At 54.4% G+C, this 23,132-nt stretch overlaps 2 protein-coding genes across 8 annotated transcripts in view; one reads left to right on the top strand and one right to left on the bottom strand.

Moving 5' to 3' along the window:
* The first annotated feature begins 744 nt into the window (after nt 1-744).
* Nucleotides 745-12,453, top strand: LOC121348796 (chymotrypsin-like protease CTRL-1). 6 transcript variants are annotated; one of them, XM_041458695.1, is made up of 17 exons: nt 745-871; nt 1,841-2,001; nt 2,984-3,203; nt 3,494-4,154; nt 4,339-4,456; nt 4,618-4,743; nt 4,861-4,961; nt 5,368-5,478; nt 5,594-5,723; nt 6,687-6,809; nt 7,107-7,262; nt 7,603-7,727; nt 10,571-10,674; nt 10,812-10,891; nt 11,131-11,494; nt 11,909-12,042; nt 12,284-12,453. In XM_041458695.1, the coding sequence occupies exons 1-17, from the start codon at nt 829-831 to the stop codon at nt 12,443-12,445; spliced, it is 2,919 nt and encodes a 972-aa protein (XP_041314629.1). In that variant the 5' UTR covers nt 745-828; the 3' UTR covers nt 12,446-12,453. The 6 variants fall into 6 exon arrangements, with proteins under 6 accessions (XP_041314629.1, XP_041314631.1, XP_041314630.1 ...); XM_041458697.1 differs by lacking the exons at nt 11,909-12,042; nt 12,284-12,453 and having other exon boundaries at nt 11,131-11,212; nt 11,314-11,475; XM_041458696.1 differs by lacking the exons at nt 11,909-12,042; nt 12,284-12,453 and having other exon boundaries at nt 10,812-11,237.
* Nucleotides 12,454-14,279: 1,826 nt separating this feature from the next.
* PSKH1 (protein serine kinase H1) overlaps nt 14,280-23,132 on the bottom strand; it is a 29,733-nt gene continuing 20,880 nt past the window's right edge. For both annotated transcript variants that reach the window (XM_041458672.1, XM_041458670.1), the window contains exon 4: nt 14,280-20,308. In XM_041458672.1, the coding sequence (XP_041314606.1) occupies nt 19,991-20,308 (318 nt within the window). In that variant the 3' untranslated portion in view covers nt 14,280-19,990. The remainder of the gene's footprint in view (nt 20,309-23,132) is intronic.

Raw genomic sequence — 23,132 nt, 5'->3', positions numbered from 1 at the left:
GCCATGTACCCAGCTCTCACCGCCCCGCTGACAGGGGAGGTTTGCTGCTCCAGCACAGCCAGTGCCGGGGGAATCCTCCAGCCTGTGCCCGGGGAAGGCAGCCTGTGGCAGGGACACATTTCCAGGTCCATCCGCAGCCATGGAGGGTGCATACCCAGGTTCTCGCCTCCGGGTCACGCTCGCACAGCGCACCCCTTCATGGTGGATCCACCCTCGAGTGGGCTCGGACTGTGGGTGGGCTGGGCTGCGACACCCCGCTGTCCTCCCCGAGCCAGGGTGGGTGCGAGGGGGCAGCGCTGCGGGCACGGACAGCGCTGAGTGTCCGGAGAACAGGGGGTGCCGGTGAAGGTAGACAGGGTGTGATCTCCAGGACGAGAGGAAATGGCCACAAGTTGAGTCAGGAGAGGGTTAGATTGGATATTAGGGGAAATTTATTCATTAAGAGAATGGTCAGGCACTGAAAAATGTTGCCCGGGGCAGTGGTGAAGTCACCATCCCTGGACACGTTAAAAAGGCGTGTGGATGTGTCACTTAGGAACATGATTTAGTGGTGGGCTTGGCAGTTAACGGTTGGTACTCGATTATTTTAGAGGGCTTTTCCGACCTAAACGCTCCTTTGATTCCGTGACTCCTATTCCCCAGACCTCCGGCTGTCGCGGTGCCTTCCCGTGTCCCCCCTCCCCTCCGCCCCCCGGTCCTGACGTCCTGAGCGCGGCTGCGGGAACACAATGAGGCCCTGAGGAGCGCGGCTGCTCCGGCTGAGGAAACGGCAGCCGGCTTCCTCCGCAGCCCTGCCCTGGCCCCGCAGCTCCGCGCAGCCTGGACACCATGGGCATGTCTGCGGAGGACGAGAGCGCCGCCAGCCCCAGAGGTAACGGGGATGATGCTCCACGGGGAGCCGGCGAGCTGGGCAGGGAAGGGAAGGGATGCTGCTGCTTGCAGCACGTTTTGGGGATTCCCCCGCCCTTTGCCTCACCACCCCCTCCACCCTCCTGTACCTTTTCCCTGTGCCGGGGCTGGTGCCTTATGTACTTGGCTGGTTGGCAGCCAGGCTGTGCTTCCTGATGGTGATACCTGCGCCGGGGCAGTACTGCTCACCGCTCATCTTATCCTCAAAGCTGCTGTCCTCCTCCCTAATCCCCTGGTCCCCAAGGCAGCCAGCGACTCCCCAGCAGGGCAGGAGCCTGGCTTGGCACTGGGTGACAGCCCTGCGGGGCTGCAGGGAGTGGCTGGGGACGGGATGGGGTGGGAGAATGATGAAACCAGGCACTGGGGACTGAGAATAGTCCCAGTGTAATAACTGTGCTGGTTCTCAGCCCTCCACTGTGGCCAGGAGCTCTTTTGCATGACTTCAGACCAAGGGGGACACAGCTTTGTGGGTGCTTTGAGGAGACCAGGAATCTCCAATCCTCACCTTAGCCTGGCTGTCCTTCCTGTGAGAGCTGCCATCTCCCCATCACTCCTGCTGACTCACTGCTGGAGTCTCAACCCTGCTGACAGCTTCCCAAGTGGCATCAGACCCCCTCAATGCAGACAACCCAGCATTGCATCTGGGGGAGCAGCCGGGATGTGCACTCGGCCTGGGGACAATCTGATCTGGCAGGCTGAGTCACAGCACCCCGGGGCAGCTTTGTTTCTTGCTGCCACAGCCGCTGTGCCACCCCGTGGTGGTGGCATCTAGGGGGCCCCTTGAAGAAGGACCCTCTTGGTGCCATGCTGCCCAGCTTCCCACGTCCGTGTGTGCTTGGAAGTCCACTGGCGGCGAGCTTCCTGCCTCTGGCCTCAGGGGCCCTTCCTGCCCCACTTGGTTGTGCTCACTGACCCCTGGCTTCATCCCCAGACGAGGAGTGGCCGGAAGCAGAGAAGGCTGAGAAGCTGGCGAGAGGAGCCGCTCTGAAATGGGCTTCAGGGGTGTTTTACCGCCCCGAGAAATTGGAGGGGCTCGGGCATTACCGCAGACGAGAGACGCAGAGGAACAACTCCATCCAGTCCCGGCTGAAGGTGTGTGTTTGCCCATCCCACGGACACTTACAGCCACACCCCCTCCTCAGGCAGGGATCTCAGCCAGGGTCCCCTCTTGCACCACGAATCCTCTGTATGTCCTTTTTTGACTAAATCTTTTCCTTTGACTGGTGTTTGGTGGGTGAAGTGCAATTGCTGGGGGGAGAGGACCCCCTTCACTCTCTGCCTTACCCCCAAGCAGTGTCTGAAGTGATAAAAGGAGTCTTCTGTGTCTCTGATAATCCTTCAAAATAAAACACCAAGGGGGCTCAGCACATTCCATGTGCAGGACTCAGCACACCCCATCACTGCCCTGTCCCAGCCCCAAAGGCTGCCCTGCCCCACGGCTGGGAGGAGGCACAGAGCTCCAACCTGTCCCTGCCTGTGGGTCTCCACGGGGCTGACGTGGTGGAAAACACCATCTCTATGTATTTGTAAGAGCTGTCCCAGTCCCCCTGCACTCCTGCCTTCTCACCCACATCCCCTTCTGCATGACCCAAGGAATTATTACCTCAGGACTGAATCAGTTTGAGCACCACAACTTTCTTCTGATAATTTTAGAGATGGTTTCTCCTATCCTGACTCTGGATGAATTGTCTGGGAGGCCTCAGTGAAAGCAACTTGTTTCTGGTGATTTTTGGCACCAGGAGCAGGGAATTAAATCAGTGAATAAGGCACGGAGATGTGCCAGTGCCACTGCAGGGCTGGAAATGATGGCACTCCATTTGGGAGGAGGGTTTATATGGTCACTGAGGTCCTTCATGCCTTGGGGGCACATAGGGGCCCTGTGACCCACTGCTCTTTTGCAGAAACAAAGTAATCTTTTAAAACTGAAAGAGACATCTGATTACTGTTTACCCTGAGCCTTTTGGGGATGGGAGAGTGCCTGCAACACAGATCGTGCAGGGCTGGGGCAAATGGTGTGGAGTCCTGCTGCCTCCTGGAGCTGCTCCACTGCCCTCCGTCCTTTTCTGCTCTCCAGTCAACCGTCCAGTCCTACCTGGAGGGGGTAAGTGCAGGGCTGGAGCAGCTGCGGTCGGCGGCCCAGGAGGTGCAGGGCGTGTGCCAGGACCTGGGGGCTGCACGGTGGGCCCTGCTCGACAGCGCAGACCACTTCCAGGGCCTCCAGCAGATGAGGAAGCTGATGGAGGAGCACGTGCAGCTGGCCTCGGTGGTCCAGGTGCTGCCCCAGATCTTCTCGGGTAAGGCAGTGGCCCAGTCCTGGTCAATTTGGGCTGAAAAGCACTGGGGGAAACCTCAGTTCAACCACGGGTTCTGTGCAGGGCTGGTGGTAAAGCCTGAGCAGGTCACTCAGGCTTTGCCAGCTGGGTGAATGGAGATATCCCTGCTTCCCCAGGGCCTGATCCAGTGGTATTCCCAGAGCCCCAGGCCTTTCCCCTCACCATCTCCTTGATAACCTGCATCTATGTCCCTGGTGCAAACCCCTTCATCTCCACACTCAGTGCTGGCATCTCTCCTCCCTCTCCCACAGTCCACGAGGTTTTTTCCCATATCCTGCAGCTGCTCCACGGGCAGCATCTCTTGGAGGCCCACGTGGAGCTCATGATGGTGGAGCAACTCCGGGATGACATCCTCTCCCAGCTGCACATCCGTGGACTCTCTGGTGCCCAGGCAACTGTGCTGTCCTACTTCAGTGGCCTGCAGGACCTCAACGAGAGCCTGGCCAAGCAGCTGTGGGACATTGTGGGCAGCAGCCTGCGGCTGGTGCGCGAGGATCCCGTTCTCTTTGTCACTGCTGTGAGGATCATCGAGCGGGAGGAGAAAATAGATGACACTCTGCTCTTGGAGGCCACCTTCCTGCCCCCTGGCCGCCCAAAGGGCTGGAGGCAGAAGTTCTACCAGGTCCTCCAGGACACCATCACAGGAGCCCGTTTCCATGCTCCCCGCATGGATGCTGAGGGACCAGGGCTGGCCAAGCACCTGGCAGCGCTGCAGAAGGACATCGTGTCTGAGCTGCGTGTGGTGAAGGACCTGATGGTGCAGTGTGTCCCAGATCACTACAACATCCTCAGTGTCTGCACTGCCACCTACCACCAGGCCCTCACCAGCCACCTCCAGGAGATCCTGCGGGAGGACCTGGACAAACAGGGACTCTTCCTTCTCCTTGAGTGGGCGCTCCGTGTGTACCACAGGTCAGCACCAACCCCGGCACCAGCCAAGTGAGAGATGGTGTGGAGAGCTGGGTTGTTCACCAGCTCATGGATGGGTTGGGAGAGTGTCTCTGGCTGCCAGGGGATGGTGACCAGGAGGGCAGAGGGACAGGTAGGAACTCCTGGAAAACAGGCCTTCCCAACCCTGCCCACCTCTGCCCTCCAGCCCAGAGATGATGGGTCACCCTGACCTCCTCCCAGAAGTGGATGTTTCTGCTCTGGATCCCTTGATGTCCTCTGAGCTTGTGGATCAGACAGAGAGGAGATATGTGATGAAAGTCAAGGTGAGTGAGCAGGACAGGGACCCAATGACTCCCACTGAGCCAAGCATCTTCTCTGACACGGACCATGAGCCTGGGATGAGGCCCAGGACTCTCTGTGCTCTGTTGTGTCTCAAGGGAGTCTGTACTTCTTGGGCTGCCTGTGGTGGGTGTCCATCCTGCAGGCTAGTGTGTTCGAGTGGATGCAGAGGACCCTGGAGGTGGAGTTCAAGGAATGGTTCAGGGAAGAGGAACCTGAGACAGACCATCAGGGCTTCTTCCAGTCAGCCTTGCCTGCCATTGTCATGCAGGTGGGACCCCAAAAACAGGGGTACAGATGGGGCATGGCCATGTTGAGACCTCCTAGAAAGGAGTCCATGGCCTGCAGGCTCTTCCTGAATCACCTCCACTTTGCTCTTGTGCTGCAGATGCTGAATGAGAACATCCAGGTGGCTTCCTTGATCACTGACTCTCTGCAGCAGAAGATCTACAACATGGCCTTGGAGGAGCTTGAGGCATTCCTGGGCCGGTCAGTGGAGCCATTCACACCTCTGCCCACCCCCACAGACCCTGGGGCCATGGCTAAGCATCACAGGCTGGGGATGGAGATCTGCTGTGGGGCACCCAATGCTCATCCAGGTCACAGAAGGCTCAGCAGCCTCTCTACCCATGGGGCTGCTGTCTCAGCCTTTGGGGGTATCAGCTGTCAGACTAGGGCCTGCTGCCCCTAATGCTTGTCTGCGAGCCCTCCCAAGGGGGTCCAGAATGGGTCCCACTGTCCCACCCTGCCCAACGACCAACCTGGTGGAAGGATCTGAAAGAAGCCAAGTGAGCTGGGAGGGTTGTGGAAGGTCCATGTGTCCCCAGGAACATCCCAGGGCCAGGTCCCCGTGATGGCTCTGCCTGCCCCTCATGGCTGCCTCGCTGTGTTGCAGCCTGCGGGAAGCCCTGGTGCAGTGCGGGAAGGAGCACCAGCAGGACCGAGCTGTTCCCAAGTACTACATCCCCCACCTGCTGGCCGTGCTCAACAACAACCTGGCCCTCAGGTAACCTGCACCAGCACCTGGTAGCTCTTGTAGCAACACCCACCCCCATCCTCCCTGGGGCCAGTGTTCCCACTATGCTTCCCAGGCTACCTGTGCCCTCTCTTCTCTCTCCTAGCAATTCTGTCTCCTCCCTGCACCCTGACACTGCCTGCAAAGAAGTCCCTGGATCCCTGCAGGCTGCTCTAGACAGGATGCAGAAGAAAGCCACCCAGCTGCTGCTGGAGGAACTGCTCCTGGACCTGCAGGTATGTTGGTCCAGCACCTAAGGCCGACAGGGCTGCAACAAAGCTGAAGCCAGCAATAACAGCCCTACTGCAACTCGAGTTTATTCCTGCCCAGGGTCCCTGCCATGTGCTCTGTACCCTGCTATCACCCTGCAGACATCTCTGCAAGCCTGTCCCCCAGACCTTGATAAACCACCCGATGTCTGTCACCAGCAGCACCACCCCGTATCGCTGGGGCAGATGGCTCATGGCCCCAAATCACTAACGGACAGAGCCCAGGAGCCTTAGCCCCCCCGAGCTGCCTCACGCTCCTTCTGGCTCCTCCATGGCAGAAAACCAGCTGGAGAGCAGCAAAGTCTGTGTGAAGGATATGAATCCATGTGCAACTGCCCAAGTAGTTTCCTGCTAGTGTAGTCAAATTTAGCTTTCCTGGAGTCTGAACCAAAACCTGGAATAATTAACGACATTACTATTTAGGGCTTGAATGCCATGAAAACAAAGGAAGAGCCAAAGGGTGAGGAGCTTGCAGGCAGCAGTGGCCCTAGCCAAGACAGAAGGAGTGTGTGCCTGCAAGCAGGAAGACAGGCAAGGACAGCAGGGCGGGAGTAGGAAATCAAAAAACATGTTATGTCTACACAAGGGAAGTGAGGAGGGGCGGAAATTAAAAATAGGCAGGACAGGCCAAAAGGAGGTGTGTGAGGAGCAGCACACTGGCCACACCTCAGGTGTGCATCATGACCCAGATAAAGCCCCAAAATGAGGCTCTCAGGGTGTCAGGGAGGGACAGCCCCAGTGTTTCCATAATTTCCTAACCTTAACCACTCTGCTGTTTTTACATTGAGTTTTGGCTGGCAGCACGGGCTCGGGGGCTTTGCAAGGCAAAGTGGCCGTGGTGCCAGGCAGCAGCTGTGGGTGTTGTGCTGCCCTGAGCTGGCAGCTCTGCGATGGTGCAGGACACAGACACTGCTCCTCTGCTCCCTCCAGCCCCTCTGCCTGCAGCTGCCTTCCCGCAAGTGGCTCTCCGGGTCCCAGCTCGTCGGCAGCATGTGTGAAGTGATTGACAAGTATGCAAAGGACTTCTCCCGCGCCAGGAAACCCGTGTTCACGGTACCTCCTGCTTGTCTGTGGGACAGGGAGGCTGGGCAGCGGGCACCATGCTGGGGCGCAGGGTCTGGGAATGCAGGAGAGGCTGTGTCCTCTGGGGCAGTCCAGAGAGCACTGCCACACGGAGATGTTCAGGGCTTCCCCCAAATCCAGCTGTTTTCTCTGTCCCTTCAGTCAGGGGGCTTCCCAGGAGATTGTTCCCATGGCTTGGTGTTGTATCAACCCTTTTTGCCTCTGCGTTTCCCTGGGCAGACACCCAGGGTCTGGACACCCAGGCACTAACAGCTGTCCCCTGCCCAGCTCCTGCTGGCGGAGAGCGAGCTCCTGGTGACGAACCAGTACCTGCGGGCACTCCTGCAGAGGAAGATGGTGTGCAAGAGCCGGGAGGAGCGGGGCCAGCTGTGCCACCGCCTGCTGCAGGACGCCACGCAGCTCCGGGAGCTCTTCTGTGGCCTGGTGAGAGGAGCCTGGGTGCGGTGGGGAGCCAGGGCTGCACCACGCAAAGGGAGCACCACCTCACCCTCCTGCTGCCCTCCAGCCCACAGCGCACGAGCAAATGGGGCTGTTACACTTGAGTGGTTGTGAGGCCAATATGGGAGGATAATCCACCTGGCTGGATTAGAGACTCTGGGGACCATCACCCTGCCCAGCAGCCCCTGATGGGTGGGACATGCTGAATGGGAAGACACCAGCTGCAGGGCCTCAGGTCCCCACGTGGGCACTAAGGACACAGCTGTCTCCCCAGCCACTGCAGTGACATCCTCTGGGTCTCACACCTGGCTGCTTTCCCTGCCAGGGCCTGGAGCGGGGCCAGCAGAGCCTGGAGGCTGTTTTTGCCCTGCGGGAGCTGATCTGCCTCAAAGACCCAGCACTGCTCAGCCTGGAGGTGATGGGCTTCATCACCAAGTACCCTGATGTCAGGTAAGGTACTCCCTGCAGGAGGGGATAGGTGTGAGCCTGCTCAGGAGAGCCAGTCTTGGGCTGCACCCTCTGAGGTGACACAGCAGAGCAGGAAGAAACCTGAGCCTTTACCGCCTTCTCCCTGAGGTTTCCTTTTCCCATGCTCAAGATTTGAGGGGTTCTTTAAAAGTCCCAAGGGCAAAGGTGTTCAGAAAACAGCAGTAATGCTGTGGCATTTGCACATCTGTATTTGGTGGCCAAACAAACAGTGAAAAGTAACAAAGCACCAAATTGGAAATGTCAAAACCAAATTCAAAAGGTTTGGGGGGATTGTTTTCAAGAAAATGCTACTTGGCCTGGTGTAAAGTACCAGTTTTCCCCTGGCCCTGGCTTGGTTCCTCTGGATGGGGGGAGGTTTGCAGGACACGAGCAGTGCTCGGGCTCACCCCTGGCTCTCTGCCCAGCGACGAGCACATCTCCACCTTGCTGGATATCCGCGGGGACGTCTCCAAGGAAGTGCGGCACATGGTGCTGGGAATGATGGCTCAGCACCCCCAGGCTCTGCCCGAGGGCTACCGGCCCATCTTCAGCACCATCCTGGTCCCTGTGCAGGAGCTGCCCCTCTGCCTTGGCAAGGGCAAGTGTGCCTGACCCTGCCTGGCACTGGTGCCCTGCTGGTCCCACAGGGGCCATGCAGGGTGGCTGTGCGTGGTGAGAATGGAGGTGACGTGTGGCATCCCCCACACACAGCACCTGTCCTGTGCTGGGGACAGTCTGGATAAAGGCCATTCTCCTCTGGTCTTGCCCCATGAGAAGACTGTCCCCTGCAAGCACCAGTCCTGGGATACCTGGACTGGGGGAAATCCAACCTGTAGCTATTTTGGTGGCCTGCTGGGACAGTGACTGAGAGCTGCTCAGGCCCATTGCCTGCAGGAGAAAGAAGAGTTGCAGAATGGACAGGAATCTGCAGCTGGGACAAATGCACATCTCCATGGGGCTGCAGAGATATTTGGGTTTCCCCGTCTCCAGACAGCCCCCTGAGCCAGTGTGTCCCAGCCAGCTCCAAGTTTTTTGCTCTTTCTGTTTCTAAGGCCTACTTTCCCAGCTTTCCCAAAACCCTGATTTTAAAGATTCCCACACCAGCCATGGAGGCTGTTACCATTCCAGCTCCAAGGCAGACTGGAGCCTTGCTGGAACCAGGCTGGCAAGAGGGTTTCAGCCATGGGAGGTACTCTGGCCTCAGCCCTGGGGTTGGGTGCTGCTGCTCCACCAGGCTGTGCCCTGCATGGCCAGTGGGGAGCAGCTGAGCCAGCTCATCATGGCTCAGGGATGCTGAGGAGAAGAGCACAAGGTGGTCTCCTCACCCTGGACAGTGCCATCAGCCCTACCCCTGCTGGCACAAAGGGACAGCTCTGAGTCCCTGCTGACCTGCCAGACTCCTGGCTCTGGCTCATTGCCAGGAGGAAGACTGGAGTTGGAGGTTCCCAAGCTGCATGGAGAGCGTGGTTGTGCCTGGTGTGTTGTCCTGCTCCAAGGTTCCTCCGTGATGGGCAGCACATCCTGAGCACTGGCTCTCCCTCCATCCTGTGCTGCTGCCCGGGCCTTGGCATCTCCTCCTAGATGCCAAATGAAGATCAGGAGCAGTCTGTGTCTCTGCCTACACCCTTGTGCCCAGCCCCTGCAGTGCCCTGGGAGACCTCCATGCTCTGCCGTGCTTCCCACCCTGGGATGGGCCACATCCCACTGTCCTTGCATGGTACCACTGCTGGAAATAAAGGCCTAAGCTCTGCACTCATTCCCCAGTGTCCAGGCTCTGCTCCCTGGAGGGTCGGGGCAGGGATCAGGGTATGTCAGTGGCACAGAGAGGGAGGGATCCATCCCCGTGTCCAGCATCACCCTGTGCCAGCCCAGGAGATCACCCAGGACATGGGGATGATGCAGACACTACATACCCCATTGTCCAGGACAGAGGGGGCCGATGCTCCCCAGCCCTGGGTCAGGTGGCTGCAGTGCTAGGGGGATGCTCAGTGAAGGGCTCAACCTCAGCTTGGGAAGGTGCCCACTGTCCTCCCTGGGGCTCATGGTGTGTTTGTCCAGCTGGCCACAGCTCCCACCTGCCTGGGAAGGTGTCTGCTCTCCCCACCTGCCCCCACTGGCTATGGGACTTGCTCACCTGCACCACGGACATGGTTCAAAGGGTGCAAGCCTGAGCCCTGGGAACATCCAGGTGGGCCCAGGCCAGGACTTCATGGCCATGTGGAAAAACAGCTCTAGTCCCAATAGATCTGAAACAAGTCTGAGCACGGGATGACTGTCCACCCCAGGAACTGGTGCCCATCCTAGCATGTCCAGCCCCACTGCTATCCCAGCTGTGTGCCCACAACCAGCCTCTTGTGCCCTCCATTACAGCCCTGTGGTGCTCCACAGGCTGCAGTCAGAACTAACACTACCCATGGCAGCAAAAGCCCAAGTCCCCCAGGTGTCCTTTGACAGTACCTTCCCACGTCCCTGTTTGTGTGTGTGCCAGGCTTGGCACGTCACTGCTACCCACACCTGTCACAAGGCCACAGGGGCACCTTAACCTGGCCAGCTATGAGCCACGTGGCTCCCTGGCTGCTATAAAGCTCGTGGTCCCCAGCGGTTCAGACTATCTCCTTTCAGGATGGCATTCCTGTGGGTAGTTGCCTGTCTGGCCCTTGCCAGCGCCGTCTCAGGTAAGTGCTGCCCGTGGGTGTAGGAAGGTCCTTAGGGTGCAGCAGGATGCCAGGGAGGGTGACACACAGCCACCCACACCGGCACAGGCAGCCCCCAGATATGAGTCCTGAGCTTTTGGGTCACCCTTGTCCCCTGTGCCTCTCCTGCAGGCTGCGGGGTGCCTGCCATCAGTCCCTCGGTGGCCTACAGCGAGAGGATTGTCAATGGGCAGAACGCTGTGCCCGGCTCATGGCCCTGGCAGGTGTCCCTGCAGGTACAGCACCGTCCCCCTCCCTGGGCACTGCCCTAAGCACTGGCATGGCCAGCCAGCTGGGCACCAAGGGGACCTCTGCCTGTCCCCAGCTTGGGGGTGTTGAGCCTGCCCAGCCCCAGCTCCTCTTCCCTCCCCAGACCACCACAGGATCCCACTTCTGCGGCGGCTCCTTGATCAACCAGTACTGGGTCGTCACAGCTGCCCACTGCAACTTCAAGTAAGGAGTGATGCCAGCCCACACCGGTGCCACTCGCAGGGCCAGGGGCTCAGAGCATCCTGGGCATCTCTGAGTGGCACTCGGGTCAGCCCCAAAGGCCTGAGCAGCCCAGGGCTTCCTCCCCAGCCGTCCCCATGGTGGCTTCCCTTGGGTCCCTCATGCCCGTGGCTGCCCCAGTGCTGCTCCCACCCGGGCTGCTGGCTGGACACGTGCCCCTGACTCCCTCTTACCTCTCGCAGCCCTCGTGCCCACGTTGTGGTCCTCGGGGAATACAGCCTCGCTTCCAACGCCGAGGCCGTTCAAGTGAAGACCGTGTCCAGGGTGAGCCAGGCGGGCGCGCTGCTGGGACGGGGCTGCAGCTCCGCGCCGCGGCTGCTCCCGCAGGGCAGGCACGAAGGGCTGCGGTGTTTCTCTCTCCGCAGGCCATCACCAACCCCGGCTGGAACCCCAACACCATGGACAATGACATCACCCTGCTGAGGCTGTCCACGCCCGCCCAGCTGGGAGCCCGTGTGTCCACCATCTGCCTGGCCCCTGCCAACCTGGTTCTGCCCTCCAACGCCTGGGCTGTCACCACCGGCTGGGGACGCACCAACCCCAACTGTACGTAAGCTGCAGCTTCAGGGAGGGCTGTGTGTAGCTGCTGTTCTTCTTCGGGGCTCTGAGGGTCCAGGGGTGCTTGTGGGGGTGACATTTCCTGTACATGTGGGAAGGGGGGAGCTGGGCAGTGGAGTAACCCTGTCTGCGTGTGTACCAGTGTGCACACAGGTGTAGGTGTGTGCTCAGGGGCTGGGTGTGTGTGTAACCCAGGGATGGCTGTGCACAGGCACAAGCCTGCCCTTTCTCTGGGCTGCCTGCATGAGGTGATCCCGGGAAGAAGGGGTTTGTTGGCACAGAGGAGGAAGGCATGTTGTATGGTAGCTCCCATGCACCAGTGGAAGCTTGCCCAGCACACCTGTGTCCACTCCAGGAGACCCACAGACACTGAGGTGATCTAATGGTGCTTCTTTCCCCTAGCCCAAGCCTTGGCAGCAGTCCTGCAGCAGGTGACCGTGCCCCTGATCTCCCAGAGCCAGTGCATGCAGTACTGGGGCAGTCGCATCACCAGCGCCATGATCTGTGCCGGTGGGGCTGGTGCCACCTCCTGCCAGGTAAGGAGCCAAGCTCCTGCTGCACAGGGTGGGTGGAGGAGGAAGAGGACATGTGGGGTCTTGCTGAGCTCCCATTGCATCACAGGGAGGGTGGAGGAGCAGGGTGCATGGGGTCTTGCACCTATGGAGCCAGATATTTAAGCTACAGCACCTGGCTGTGCGCAGGGGTGCAGGTGGCTGGGGTGGCAGGGACCAGCTTGGAGCACATGCCAGGAGCACTAAGCAGGAGTCTTCTCCGCAGGGTGACTCTGGTGGACCTCTGGTGTACCAGACTGGGAATGGCTGGACCTTGATTGGCATTGTCTCCTGGGGAACCTCCAACTGCAACATCAACACGCCGGCCATGTACACTCGTGTCAGCCAGTTCCGTAACTGGATCGACGCCGTCGTTGCTCAGGGGTAAAGCTGCTGCCAGCGTGATCCCTTCACTGGGATTAATAAAGTACCAGCTTTTGCTTGTACCAAGCACTGTCTCTGGCTCCTATCTTCTCATGATGCAGAGGGGGGTGGCAGATACATGGAGGAGCCTGGGGCACCCCATGCTTCTCTCCTTCTCAGAGCTGGAGCTTGGTGCCCAGCTGGGATCCAGGGGAACTGCCAGACTAGGACAGGATGCTCAGGAAGAGGGGGAGCAGGGCTGGCTGTGGCTCAAGGGTTGCTCAGAGGGTCTTCAAGCACACCCTGGCACCTACCCAGGCAGTGCTGAAGGCTGAATGGGAGAATGGTCCTCCCACTGAGCTAGGAGTGAGGTGACACCAGGGAAGGGACTGTGGAGCTGCAGCTCAGCACCAGAAAGGGCTGCTCAGCTTGCAGTGGAAGGTGGGTGTTGGTGGGGGCACAGGATCCCCAAGGATCCCTGCCTGCAGTTTAAAGCCATGACTTGTGTAGCAGCTGAGAACACAGCTGAAAGGGAGAAGTGCCACAGGCAGCTCCAGCTCCTGGGGAAGGTGGAAAGGGATGGCTGGAGAACAGCAGGCTGCTTCACCCCTGCAGATCTGCCAGGTAACAGCAGGAAACTGGAGGCCATTGCAAAGGAAAATTTGAAGCTAAAAACTAATTCCAAGGCCAGGTGACAGGTTTTCACTCAAATGCGTTATTGACACAATGGCTGGTGGGAAAAAAAAAGTCTTGTGTGACATGGGAGTAGCAAGACACGCTCAATGAACTACAATCCAGTTCCCAGCAGCTCCAGTTCCCAGAGCTGGTGATAAAGGCACCGTGGAGAGAAGCAGGAACAGACTGTCCCAACATGAGGTGTGGGGTTTAGTTTTCCTTACCAGTGATGTGAAGGTGATACAACCTTTGCTGTGTGAATCACAGCCCCCAAAATCACTCTATTAAGCAGAGAGTGTGACACTACACAGGGATGCGCTGATAGGAAGGGGTACGGAACATCAATGGAGGGCAAACACAGTCTGGCCCATAAGACTGAGTTAAAATAAATACAAATCTGCTCAAGTAAAGCCTAGGGCTAACACATTTTAGTGATCAGTAAGAGTTAGTTTTCTTTAGTGGTTTGCTCTGCAGGGAGCATCTAACTGATCTTAAAGGCAAGTGAACAAAGATGTGGAGATGGACCATGCAGGCAGAGAGAACTGGTGGCTATAGGGAACTTCAAACAGGAATGACCAACTGCAGCACTATGGGTCATCTGGTCTGTGTGCTGAGCTCTCTGTCAGCTCTGCCACCACTGGGATGGGGTCCCCTGCCCCTGGAAAATCCTGGAGAGGAGGCATCTCAAGAGGGGTGTGCATTGTTCACTTGATATTACAAGTTGTCCTGTTGGTCCATAAAAGCTGCTCAGAGTAAAACTGGAGAGGTGAGTAGCTGTGGACAAACCAGAGCATTCCTCTGGCCCAGTCTACCACCTTGCAGCCAAAGAAAAATAAACAGAATGTCCCAAAGTGCCTGTTCAGCCTCCCAACTGTACCTTCCAGGAACAGGCTGAGTGGTTGCCTCATCCAGGGCATCCCATGGGCATCCCAGCCCTGCACAAGGTCTCCCTTGGGCAGCTCCTGGCCTGGCAGCTGCATTACAGAAACCAGCAAACCCTCTGATGGGCACTTTGGTACCTCTTGCTGTGATTGACAAACGTAACAGAGTGGTGAGCACCTCCTGGGTCTCCATGTACTTACTGACCATCATTCCCAGCCTGGAAATCAGGCCTGGAATTGCCTTCCAGCAGCCAGCCCATGGGTGATCCACCAGGCAGAAGTAAGGACAGCAGAGCCGTGGGGTACACAGAATACATGGACATGTTTTAGCAGAACGAGTACAACAAATAAATAATTCTGTACACTCTAACTTGAACATTACAGACTAATTACAATGGGTCCCACCTCATCTGACAGGACAGTCCTTAGAGTAAAGCCAGGACTCAAAAGGCAAGGCACAGAAAGGGACACTGGATGAGACCGGAGTCGCTTCCAAACCGTTCCAACCCAGCACCGGAAACTGGGCAACCAAAAATAACATCAAGTGCCGGAAGATCTCCGATCCCGAGGGCTTCTCGGGAGGTTCTTTCCGTAGTGAAAGGCAACAGGAAAGCTCAGGGCATCGGGGCGTCCGCGCAGGAGCTGCTGCTTTGTAAGACACCTCGCTGGCCCGCGGAGCTGCTCCAGGATTCCAGCAAACAAACAGTGCAGTGACCTCTGCAGCAGCAGCCAGAGCTCGCCCATCACACATCTGCAGTATCACCAGGCAGGGGAGGACAGTGGGAGGGGGACAATTGTCACCAGGCAGAGCTCCTGCTGCCCCTGGCACACCGAGGGTGGAAGGCACTGAGCTCCGTGATGCCGCTTGCCACAGCACGTCCCTGGTGTTCACATTTATTTCTTTGGGAAGTTTCCTGCACAGTAAGGCAAAGCTGGCATGCAGGCACCTGCCTTGGAGTGCTGCACTCTTAAGCCAGGGTGAAAGAAGAGAATGAGTGGTCAAAAAAAGCACCAAAACCCTCCCAAGAGTGGTGAAGGCAATTGCGACTGGGTACATGCACTGAGTGGCACAGGCACTTTGTAACACTTTCCAGGAGAAAGCTGAGTGGGTGAGAGGCCTGGACAATCCAACCTCCCTGCAGATTCTAGGGCTCACACTGGTGCCAAAGAAGCCAATGTCTGTGTTGCTTTGCATCATTTAGAAAACTAAATTATGTCAAACAATTGAGATTTTAATTTATCCCACCTCAAACCCCCCGAATCTTCAGCATCATTACTTAAAACCATATGGCCCCACACAGCCTAATTAGACACAGCCACACAGTAACAGCCACACAGTAGTTGCCCTGCGTGGTACAAGCCTGAGCTGAGCCTGCACTGCAGGTCCTCAAAGGCACCATATGGAAGCTTCTACCTTGCCCCTGGACTTGCCACAGCTCCTGCAGAGCCAAACCCAGAGCTGCTGCCCAGCAGCCAAGTGAACCATCATTCCTATTCCAGTTTGTGCATCAGATAAAAGCTGACTATCTTAGTACTGCAGCCAAACACCGGGGTAGAAAACAGGACTGAGAAATGGAGCAGGGCCTCAGAAATAGTGTAAATTACCAGAAGAGAAAACATCTCACCTAAAAGAGGAAAATACCCAGATTCCAAAGAAGAGCGTGAGGGTTTATCACATCCAGAACAAACACGTGAAGCAGGCCCTACACTGCAGCTGGTTTCCAAATCACTACCAAAGCCAGCAAGGCTGAGCCCTCTTGTCTGGCCTTAAGCTCCTCACGAGGCTCTCAAGCTTTCCTTCACGTACAGCTGTGTGCTTCCAAGAACAACAGAGCAGGAGCATCTGGATGTTATCACAGTGTTAAATAGCACAGACTTCTTCAGTATCGAAGGAAGGGTGGTTTCTACCTGCACTGGGCTGATATGTTAAGATTTTTAAAAAGATGTTTAGATTTTAGAAGCCTGAGTGAGAAGTAAATCAAGCATGGACTGGTAACTGCTGCTTTAGGAAAATACATTACACACTCAAAACCTGGATGTGAATCTTTAGACCCCATAACGCAGTTTCTGGAAGACTTTTTCACATTCTTTTCCAATAACCCTTAACAAAAATAATAAAAATCAAGGAACCAATAGGCCACATTCTTTGAAGCTGTAATTCTCTCCCCTTAGCAGCCAAACTCCCAGGACAAAAGGATGGGATTGTTTTACACAGTACTGCTAAGTTCCAAAAGACAAACCACCCTAATTCCCTTTACCCCTCAAAGAGCAGGGAGGACAGGGCTGTGCTTGGACAAGGACACACCACAATTTGCCACTAGGTGTCATTCCAATTCCACCTCCCCTGCGTGAGCCAGAGCAGGCAAAACACAAGCACTCAGATTTGTGGTGGTCTGGAACAGGCAGGTGTTACTTCCATCCTCCCTGCACATTCAGGAGGGAAGTTTCCCAAAAACACTCTGTGAGCCAAATTAAGAACCACCATCAAGAGTCAAAGAAGGACATAAAAAAATTAAATGAAAGAGTAGAAAAAAACATTTCAGAGAGATTTTAGTTTCTAAAATCCCCAAAAAAGGCACTCCTGAAAAGTGTAAACTCCTGAGACTTAAGACCAACCAAGCACTGAGCTGCTCCTGTGGAATGAAGACAGATGATCAAGGTAATTCACAGTGAAGAGCTTCTTAGAGGACAGATTGAAGGCACCTGGACTATGGCTCAGAATTACAGCATTTTGCCTGTCCCCCTCCACACAATACCCAACTGAAAATGTTCCCACTTGCAAGAATAAAAGCACCTGAGGAATTGTTCTTAAGCCAGACGTTCCAACATGGCATTTGGATCATCACAGTTTTCCAGACTGAGTGAAAAATCACTGGGGACTCCAGGGTCACTTGGACAGAGCTCTGCTCATCTCCCCTCTGGCCACATGTTATTGTCTGGCTGCGAAGTTCCTACAAATACTGGATTTAGAAAAAGAAGAGGCACAGAGCCAAGAGTGTTAAAACTGAACAACAGAAGGAAAGCCTGTAAAGACTTTCCCAAGTTTACACTTCTTCCATGCAAACAAGAAAATGTTGCATGTGTGAGAAGAATTAGAGTTCTTTTTTTCAGAAAAGCCAAAACTCTTTATGGGATGGCCTTGGTCCTCTTCCCACAGTTCCCAAGCAGGGGAGCGCCCAAGGACTGCACACACCTCGATACCACGGAGAGCCAGTTGCAGCTATCCAGTATTCTCAGCTATGTGGTGGATCCTCCCTTCTGCCAACTCACCCCTAGTCACAGAGCATCACCACCAAAACCTGGCACTGTCAGGAACCTGCACAGCAACCTCCTGCTTCTCAAAACATATTCCAGCCCCAAGTAATCACAAATGATCGCTCCGAACTTCCCCTGGCGAAAAAACAGTTATGGAAAAGATCAGTGAAGCAAAAATTGTCACAGATGAGAAGATTCTTGTTCTGCTTTGTGAAGGTGGAGAAACAAGCCTGGTTAGCCCAGGGCTTTATGCATTCCTAAGAGAAGGATAAAGGAACAGCATAAGCAGATAGCTGCACGATGCCTGTGCATTTTGATGGTCTAGTGGTTACGGGGAAGGGTCTCAGTTCTAGAGGTCTTGGCTCAGTTCATCAGTTTGACCCCCTCACACAGGCAAAATCCCTGTTTTATGGATAAAAATGCAGGATAATCTGGGGAGGGCCATGGGAGCAGCCAGGAGGTAAAAGCAATCACAGTGCCTGGAGTGATGCTCCAAACACACCGAAGCCTCTTCAAGCAATGGCTCAGAACCAGAAGTGCTCCGAGGGAGCCTCCTGCCACCACGGGACCTGCAGGGCCCCCATGGTCCAGCTGACACTGGCCTAAGAGGGGCTCCTGCTTTTGGAGAGCTGTTTGCAGTACCATGGGGGACACTGAACTGTTTGTGAAGCAAAACGTGGCAAGCTGCCTGCTTTGTCAGAAATCACATCTAGTTTATAGATCATGGTAACAAACTAGGAAAAACAATGTGAGGAGGTAAAATATGCTGAAAACATTTTTGTTTGCAGTCCATAGAGTTGAAAAAAACAAATATGGGGAATTCTACAGTATCAGTTAATGCTGATGGAAGAAAGACTGCATGTGACATGGTAGGATGGGTTGCTCAGAGCAAGGGCAGCCTACAAAGGATGTGAGGTTTCCAAAATAACATGCAAAACCACACAAAGGAATTTCAAATTCACTCATGCTACACACAGTGGCTGTCCTCAAGGTTCTGCTCTATTCCCCACCACACGCTTGGGCACACCAGGCTGGTTACATGTATTTACAGCCATCCCACCTTTGGGGTGGGAAGCACACCCCCAGAAATCCCCCTTTTTCACCTTAGCACAGAAAACTCCAATCTTCTCCCACTAAAGCTGCTTTGCTGTTTGCTGACTAGCAGTGACTGTGAGAGCTCCCTGGAGATGTGACTGACCACTTCAGCCCTGCTGACACTGAAACACAGTGGCACAGGCATCAATCCTAGTAAAAGGCCAAGCTCACCAGACTCTTGAGCCTGGACTGTCTGCACCTCCAGCCCAGAGCCAAGCAAGCCCTTCCCAAGTGCACAGCACAAAGCAAATTGTGTGGCTTTGTAAGAAAAGTTCCAAACCCCAGCATTTTCCTTCACTGCTGATCTTGTCTCTGCTACCATGAAAAGCCAAATCCATCCTGTGCCTGTGCCATCAGCCCCACTTTGCTGCTCTAACTAGCTGGGAAGATAATCTCAGCAGGCTTGCAGAAAGCTCAGCTCTGCAGCCCCCTCAGAGTCCTTTGTAAGAGGCCACTCATCACCTACACAGCACAAGGACTCCTCAAAGGCAGCTTTTTCCTGGTGAACTTAAGTCACCCTTCATAGCTCTAGGGCATTTGTACAATGTCTCCAGAATACTGTCACTGCTGACACTCCCAGACTGGGCTTCCACTACTCAAGCCCCTACCCTGATGCTATGGAGCCATTTGTGGCCACCCCAACAGCTCCCACCACCATTGTCCCAAAGCAGGGATGGCAGTGCTGGGGCAGCACAGGCACACAAAGCAGGGGAGGCCTGTCAAATCTGCAGGCAGGGAGCAGCCTGGAGCCACCAAAATTCTGGTGCAGTGACATGGTCAGTAACACTGTGCCTACAGTGGTTATAGCCCATCCCACCTCTGGGGTGGGAAGCACATCTCTAAAACTTCTCCCCTCTTTTTTCCCCTTAGCACAAAAAAACTCAACATTCTCAATCTTCTTCTGAAGGGTGCAAGGTGTGTAACACGACAGAGACCAACAGAGCCACAAGAACAACAAAACCTGCATGACAGGCACTGGTCTTGCTGCAAACAAGGAAAGGACGATTCCAGGGGTAAAGCCTTGATGTCATCAGGCAAGTGAGCCCTTGACGTCATCAGGAGGATGGCAGCCCTTGGGGGAAACCTCGCAGCTTCCCGGCCCTCGTGGAAAACTGCTGTCTGGCATCTCTTTGGCGAGGAGCTGGTGGGCAGCACACCAGTGAGTCAGAGCTATCCCACTTCTAACTGCACATGACTCATTCCAGCTTCGCTGCAAAGGCACCACAGAGTCTGACTAAACCAGCTCCAAATCTGTGTATACATAATTTTTAAATACATATACACCCCCACACGTGTATGTGCACACACGGACGTGCACGCACAGACACACCGAGTGATTGCTTCTTTTTTCCATACACAAGTGAGAGAAACTAGGCGCTCTGGAATTAATAAATAACTATGAACAACCAAGCTCCTGGGCTACAGAAAGAGCTCTTCTCCCCACGTGGCTCCTTAATTCCTTGAGGCTCCGAGCCCACAAGGACTCCCCCGTTTCTGGCACGAGACCCCGCGGCACAGCTGGCGGGCTGGGACGGCCACCACAAGGTTCCCTTTCCTCCGCACGGGGTGAGGGGGACACCTCCTCGTGGGAGGGGGGAACGCCTGGAGGGAGGAGGGGAGGAACCTGGCTGTTCCTCACTGAGTGTGTGCACACCCGCGGGCGCTCAGCCCGTGTACTGCTGCTGGTAGCGCAGGTTGAGCTCGCGCAGCTCCCGCTCCCGCACGCGCCGCGACTTGTTGGACTTGGTGGAGCGGCTGGAGCGGGTGGACTGCGCTGACTTGGTGCTCTGGCAGCGGGAGGACGCCCTCTTGAGAAGGTTCTGGGAGATGGAACGGTGCAGGTTCTTCATGGAGGAGGAGGCTGCCATGCTGACCACCCACGGGTGCTTCAGGGCCTGAAGGGCCGTCATCCTGTCGCTGGGGTCCACCGTCAGCAGGCGGTCGATGAAATCCTTGGCCAGGTTGGACACACTGGGCCAGGGCTGAAACACAAAAGAAATGGTTGGAATGAAACATCCCGGCACAGCTTTGCTGATTAATTAATTCCTCCCATGTCTGCAAGGTGCTTCGGGGCATTCTGCTGCTTCCCCTCTCTCTTTTATCCTCAAATCTTCCAAGCTGTAACTGGCAGTATCTGCCCAAGGAGAATGAGACACAACTACTCCACGTGAGGGGAAGAGGCTGAATTAGTGGGAAATACGTGCAGGTACACAGGTGCAGAGTAGATCCCTGCAGCAGCTGGGCTCAGGCACTCAGAAGCTGACCCTGCAGCCTGCAGACACTGACACACCCATGTGCACACACTCAAGGGTCTCAGTCAACCCCCAGACCCAACCTTCTCTCCAGCAGTGGCTGGGCCTTCCCTGGTCCATCTGGTCCCCAGATCTTCCTGGAGTTTTTCCTTGTCCTTAGACACACACACATGGACACCCCCAGTTTCCAGGCCCTTTCCATGTGTCCAGCTCCATGCTCCCAGCAGTCACACACCCCCAGACGCCTGTGCTTGCTCCAGTTGCTGCACCATGACACACACAGGCTCCCAGACCTATGTCCTGTTCCTTCCTCCCTCATCTTCTCAGGTCACCTTCCAAAATCCTACAACTACTACCAGAAGCACAGTAGCTGTATGTCATTGAAGACCTTCCCCTGTCCAAGTGCTTCCTATCCCACAAAGCCCTTACCGCAGGAACAGGAGCTCACAGAGGATGGATTCTGACACCAGACCCTCAGGGCTCTTCTGACTCTTCATCTTAAGGCACACATTTAGGGAGGAAGCACTGACCTCTGCATTGATCCTGGAACCAAAACTAGGCAGAATTTTCTGCTGTAGAACTTGGTCTCACTCCCACATGGAAATTAGATGTGGCTGCTGGTTAACTCTGGTACAGCAGCTCAGCCAACAACCCCATAAATGTTCTAATTGAAATGGAAACAACCCCATAAAATGTTCTAAATACATAGAAATGTTAGATGTAAGAAATTTTCAATAATGTTTACCAAGGAAAGAGGAAGGAACTTGTTTTACAATATGCTAGTTTTAAAGAAATAAGCCCAAAATAATGAATTAGACCTATAATAAATATCCTCCCAGCACACCCAAGAATGGCCAAAACAACTTATGAGTCAAACACCTACAGCCACAAATGTTGAATTGTTTCATTTCTGACAAAATACTGTATTTGCACTAAGGTGGGAAGTGGGAACATTTCCTTCAGCATGAGCTGAAGACTGGGCTGTGGATGTCGACAAAGCTGGGAAGAAAAATGTGACAAAATCCACTGTAATAGTAGAGAGGAGGAGGCAGCATGGCCAGCAGAAAACCCCAGGTGGTGAATGGAGCCAGGCAAGAGCAGGTTTCTGCAATCACTGGGTATTTTGGGGGTCTCACCTGTCCTGAAACCACCAATACTGAATTTTTCAAGTCTGTGGAGATCACATCCCAAGCCGCATTAAGAAAAAGCCTGAGCAGATTTCTGCAATGAACATTTCCATATAATAATGGTGACATACATGTAACTGAGTGGACCCACCCCTGTCTAGTTAAAAAAGCAAAACTCTGCTATTCTGTCTCTCATTCTTCTCTTTATTGGATGAGGAAGAAAAGCACCCAGCTATTTTAAAATTCAGGGTTCACTGACTGTAGAACCAGAAATAATGCCCTTTTCTTCCACAGAAGGTCTAAAAAAGGTATGTCCTGATTTTTTGGAGGTTTGTAATTCATTGCTACAGAGAGCAATTTTCTTTTCAAAAAACTCAAGGCACCAGCAAGAGAACAGATCCCTGGGAAGATTTTCTAATGAAAAGGAGGATGGTGTAAGAGTTACAGCACTGCTCCCAGCCCACAGCCTGTCAGTGCATGGCCAGGAAAGGGGAACTTGAGCTTTAGCTGAGGAACTGGCTGTGAGGGGGATCAGGGTACCACAGTCTTATTTTACAAGGACTAAAACAGTCTGGCTTACTCAGCTGAAATGGGATACATGGTCACTGCCAGTAACTGTGCAAGAGAAGAGACCAAAAATGATATTAACTAACTGATATAAAGAAAATACTTGCTTCATGGATAAAAACCTATAAATGTTCCAGAATATATTCAGAATAGAAATGGAAATACTCGAGGAGGAAGCAGGGTCTTTTCCAGCAGATCAGATAACACTTCACATTTCAAGAATTAAATCAATTAACAAAAAAAAAAAAATTTAAACATTCAAGCTTTTCTGTCATAGAATCATTAAGGTTGGAAAACACCTCATCAAGTCCAACCATTAACCCAGCACTGCTGTGCTCACCACTAAACCATTTCCCCAGGTGTCACATCCACCTTTTGAACCCCTCCAGGGATGGTAATTCCACCACTGCCCTGGATAGCCTGTTCCAGTGCCTGACCACACCTTCAGTGAAGAACTTCTTCCTAATACCCCCCCTAAACCTCCCCTGGCACAACTTGATGCCATTTCCTCTTTCCCTTGTCTACTGCTTTGTAAATAATATAACTATAATATAATATATAAATAAAATGAGTTTGTCACAATCTGCCTTAAATGGCTTTTTCTTAGCTGATGAAATGTACTTTGGCAGTGAATGGTAAGAAAAAAACAGGTGCTTGTTAGAAGAGAAGAGGGACAAATTCTGATCACAGACTCATGAAAGTGTTTATAAAGAAGGTAAAAAAAAAAAAAAAAGTAAAAATCCTTTTCAAATTAATCAGGTAAACCACAATAAAGGCTCAATTTTAACTGAACACACTGGTCTGTTTTGAAGATTGATGGACCATTGAGGAGCTCAGCCTCCATGGTATTCACACCAACA

This window comes from Pyrgilauda ruficollis, unplaced genomic scaffold, assembly GCF_017590135.1.
Source record: "Pyrgilauda ruficollis isolate IOZ18807 unplaced genomic scaffold, ASM1759013v1 scaffold13, whole genome shotgun sequence".
NCBI lineage: Eukaryota > Metazoa > Chordata > Aves > Passeriformes > Passeridae > Pyrgilauda > Pyrgilauda ruficollis.
Note: the sequence above shows the minus strand (reverse complement) of the source record. Positions and strands in the feature narration are given on the sequence as shown.